We start from the raw sequence: 4,998 nt of genomic DNA on the forward strand, positions 1-4,998 counted from the left end.
TATATATATATATATAATAGTAATATGTTATACAACAACATAATAATAATATAAAGTAATTTGGGAATTTATCTAAATAAAGTTTAGATACATATTTCCTTTTAAGAATTGAGAGTTTTTTTGTGTTAAAGAAATAAAATAATACATAATTCAAGATATTTCTTAGTATAAATTAGAGTTTTGTTTTTCCTTGGTTTGTTATATTTTTCAAAAGAATTTCATATGCATTAAAACTGATGTTTTTATTCTGAAAACTTTTTTTTAACAAGAAAATAAAACTTTAAAACCTAAAAGAACATATTATTAAAAGGGGGTAAACTTTAAGCAAACAGCTGAAGTTACAACTTTTTAAGAGCTGGGTTTTATTTTCCCTTCATGTCTAAATCTGAACAGATTTATGTTTTTTTTTTTATAAACGCCAGGATGTCAGGTCTGAAGGTCTGAAGCCTCCTTCCATTTCTCAGGTCTCCACATCTGTGGTGTACACAGAAAGACTTGTTTCTGACGTCCAAGAAGGACGTCCACTTTCTGCCTGTCTCCAACTCAGAAATGAACGTCTGATCAAGTCTGTGGACAGACGTGTCTCTTTAGTTCTGCTCCAGAGCCTGGAAGAAGCAGTTACCTACATGTCCCTTATCATCCATCTCGTTGTTGGTGAGTTTGACCCTGTCGAAGCTGATCACCTGACGCATCCAAGTCTCTCCCGTGCACGGTGAGTCTGGGTGCACGTAGAGGCGTGGAGAGATGCAGGAGTGATCTGTGTTTCCCGCCACCATCCACTGCGAGCTGTGGTACACATACCTGATGCACGTGGGGGGACACACACCGGGGTCAGTCAGGACCATGGGCAGCAGGTAGAATACTGGAGGAGGTTTAACGTGCACCTGTAGCGCTTGGAGTCCACGGGCATCACGTCCATCGCCACGTAATACTGCAGGCATGGGTCCAGGTTGCGCACTTTAACACGCACAGAAGGAAACATTCTCCTGATAAGAGAAAAATAATTTTTAATTTTTAAAAATGTTTAGACGAAACAAACAGAATAAACTCTCCAAACCCCGAGGTCTGAAAGGCCCACAGAGTTACAGTGCAGCATTCTGACCCAATAACTTCCATCCATCTATTATACCAAGTGTTCTGGTGTTGGGTTGTGGGTGCAGCAACTTGAGCAGGGAGGCCCAGACATCTCTATCCACACCACCTCATCCATCTCCACCTCGTCCAGCTCCACCTGTTCCAGCTCTTCCAGGAATATTTCAAGGTGTTTCCAGGCCAACCGAGCTTTTGTCTCTCTGGCGTGTCCTGGGTCTTCCATGGAGTCTCCTTCCAGCTGGACATGCCCTGAAAATGTTCGGGAGGTGTCCATAGAGCATCCTTACCAGATGCCCGAACCACCTCAACTGGCTCCTCTCGATTTGGAGGAGCAGCGGTTCTACTCCGAGTCTCTCCTGGTAACTGAACGTCTCACCCTGTATCTCTAAGGGAGAGTCCAGCTGCCCTGCAGAGAAAACTCATTTTGATTGTTTGTGTCTGCGATCCTGTTCTGTCAGTCACTATCCAAGGTTGTGAATCCAGGTGAGGATGGGAATGTAGACCCACCAGTAAACAAAGACCTTCACCTTGCAGCTCTGCTCCCTTTGTACCAAAACAAGCCAGCACAGAGTTTGGAATACTGGAGAAACTGCACAAATCCATCGTTCATGCTCCATTCAATAGTGAACAAAACCCAGAGACACTTAAAATGTACTTGAGGCCAAACCTCACTCCCCACACAGAGAGGGCAGTCCACTCTTTTCTGACTGAGGACCATGGCCTCAGAGGTACTGATCCTCATCTCTGCTGCTTTACACCCAGCTGTGAACTGTTCCATTGAGGGCAAGACATCATGGGATAATGAAACCAACAGAACCACATCATCTGCAAGTAGAAGAAACAGAATCATGAGGTGACATAAACTGACCCCTTCCACCACCTGGTTGCACCAAGAAATTCTACAGAAGTAGTTATGAAGAGAATCAAGGCAACATGGCGAAGTCCAACTCCAACCCTGAAGGTGTCCATCTTACTGCTGGCAATGTGGACTCAGAGCATCAAGGCCTCTGCACTCAACCCATATGGTCCCTCATGCAGGTGGTAGCCCAGCAGGAAGATGAACCCATGTAGTTCATCTGGGCTGAGGTCCAGTCACCAGGCTCCAGGGTGGAACCCCAGTACCCCACATCTGGGTGAGACACATTGAGCTTCTTGCCGTCATCTGTCCATAGGAGAACTGTGAATCACGCTTTGTCTGCTCTGTCACCCTGAACCAATCTGCTCTGGGAGAATGGACAGAAAAGCTTAGCCACACAAACTCCTCCACCAGGAAGGACGTCCCCAAAAATATTTTCAAATTAAAAAAAAAAAAAAAACTATAGAAACTGCAGACAGTAATCAATAAATGTCGTCCATCTTTACCATCTTTGCCCACTTCTTCCTTTTTGGAGTGCGGGAGTCACTGGTGCACATATCCAACACTCACTGTGAAAGGCAGAGTACACCACGGACTGGTCTCCAGTCCATCACAGGGACACCTGGACAGGTCTACAGTCCATCACAGGGACACCTGGACAGGTCTACAGTCCATCACAGGGACACCTGGACAGGTCTACAGTCCATCACAGGGACACAAAGAGACAAACGAGACAAACAACCATTCACTCTCTCACTCACACCTAGGGACAATTTAGAGTTACCAATCAGCCTAACATGCATGTTTTTAGTCTGTGGGAGGAAACTGGAGTACCTGGAGAAAACCCACGCATGCACGGAGAGAACATGCAAACTCCATCCTTAAAGGCCGTGGCCAGGATTTGAACCAGCGACCTGCTCGCTGACAGGCTGCAGCTCTACCAACTGAGCCACTGTTCTGCTCAATAAATGAAAGATAAAGTTGTAATAAAACAGACCTAGGCCTCCATGTAAATTATACCCCAATGATTCCTGTTTTTATTAATTAATTTATTTATTATTTATTTATTTATTTATTTATTGCATGCAGAGAACACGGGCACAAAACTCTTTCAGTTTCTTAATGATGTTGTTTTAATTGATGAATATGAAGCGTTTTGTAACACCTGTTTTTAAAGGTGCTATAAAATAAAGTCTTATTCTTCTTTGATTTGCTGATGTGACGCTGAACAAACTGTCAGCTCTTCTTCCTGCAGGAGAAATGTGATCACGCGCAGATCCGTTCAAAAATCATGAACCTGGCCCCGAACATTTAGATTTTATTTTAAACTAAGGACGAAATGTGACAGAATATTTCAAATGTTGAACACTGAAGTTAAACTTCATGTTTGAGCAGAACAGCCATGACCTGCTCCTGTTTCCATTTGACTAAAAACTTTCATTCGAATCACGTCAATAAAAATAGAAAAAAAGGTTTTATTTTATTTCGCAGCAAAGCTGTGACTTTATTCACCCACGAGGATTAAACTATTTGTTACGAAATGTGCGTGGGATCTGCGTGGATCTGATGCGCATCTTTTACCTGCCAGCTTTGGTGATGATCATCTCGGTTCCGATCTCGTAGAACCTCTTCCACAGCTCGGAGCCCTGCAGCTCCACCCGGACCTCTCGGTCCGGCCTGCACGCGCACGCCAGCGGCTCGGTTTCCGCGCAGGCCGGCTCACAGTCCTCGCTCTCAGGTCTGGGGGGCTGCGGGTCACCGGATCCACCTGCCTTCTTCACCTGACTGCCGGGATATTCACCTGAAAAGTGCAACAGGAGAATACAAGTGATAAATAAATATTTACAAACAGCACGCGCTCCGCAGCCTGATGACGTGAAGCTCTAAAATCAATCAAACATGGCAAGTGTTCCCAAACTGCGCGTAAAAATGGTTTCTGGCCTAAATCCAGGAGCCACCTCGTGTCTTACTGGTGAGACAGCTCCTGTCGCGTCCAGGACTCTCGGACACCTTCATCCTCTTGCAGGGCTTCCCCACCAGCGCCTCCACCGAGAAGGCGTGAGCTCGCGAGCTCAGACTCTGCATCCTGCACCTCCGGGACCTCCAAAGCCAGCTGCGCACCGAACAGTTCCCTCACTGTCCCAGCTGAGTGGGAGCAGAACAAACTCGGGGAGTCCCTCTTGTCTCGCCGCGGCTCTGGGACGCTGCGTAAAAACCGCTTCAGTGCGCATCCATGAGTTGTGTGAGGCGCGCGCTTCAGTGGCCCCATCCAAAAAAAAAAAAAAAAAAAAAACTTTTTTAGTGGCACGCCTCTCCACCTCACAAACCTGCTCCCTCTGTCACGGTCTTTCCTTCCTCCCCTTTCTGCAGAGCAGCTCGTGCAGCTCCGTTGCGCGCGTCACGGAGAGGGAGGGAGAGCGCGCGCATTCCTCCAAACTTCGGCCTGCGCTGCGACAAACATCCACCCGTGATCCTCCGTGTTTGAACCAAATCTGTCTGAGAAGAACAAGAACACGCGCCACTCCACTTTTTTATTACAGAATCAATCTGCGACAATCAGACTGTCCGCTGGTGGATCCAGGAAAGATCCAGGGATCATTTAACTCTTCACCTGCTGCTTCTGTCTCCTGTCCAGCAGCTTTCAGAGATTTAAAATAGTCCAAAGCGTGCAGCGAGCAGAAAACTGATCAAAGATGTGACCTTCTGCCAAACATCTCAAACACACAGAAACATCTTGCGACTGAACTCACATTTAAATATTTTAATATTTTAACAGAGTTCAAGTTTTCTACAAAATGTTCAACAAAGTGTGATGATGTCACTCACTACAAACATCTTTACAGACAAACTTTACACAACACAATGTTTTCTGTTCAACATCAAACTGATCTGGGATCAGAAGTTTCTGAACTCTGCAGACATAAAACTTCTCCTCTGAGGACATCTCATGTGTGAGTGAGGACACACAGGTGGTTGCCATGGTGACCCTAAAATGAAGCAGCTTTTATTCTTGACTTTTAGAACATCGATCAAACATGTTGAATTAATTT

The 4,998-nt window shown here is 45.5% G+C and overlaps 1 protein-coding gene across 1 annotated transcript in view; it reads right to left on the minus strand.

Annotated features, from left to right (window-relative positions):
• Window positions 1-4,033, minus strand: part of tbx22 (T-box transcription factor 22) — an 11,007-nt gene extending 6,974 nt beyond the window's left edge. The window contains 4 exon segments of the mRNA XM_037675996.1: window positions 556-801; window positions 885-986; window positions 3,530-3,749; window positions 3,919-4,033. Of these exon segments, the coding sequence (XP_037531924.1) occupies window positions 556-801; window positions 885-986; window positions 3,530-3,749; window positions 3,919-4,033 (683 nt within the window).
• Between the last annotated feature and the right edge of the window lie 965 nt (window positions 4,034-4,998).

This window comes from Nematolebias whitei, chromosome 4 (assembly GCF_014905685.2).
Source record: "Nematolebias whitei isolate Nwh7 chromosome 4, NemWhi1, whole genome shotgun sequence".
Taxonomy (NCBI): domain Eukaryota; kingdom Metazoa; phylum Chordata; class Actinopteri; order Cyprinodontiformes; family Rivulidae; genus Nematolebias; species Nematolebias whitei.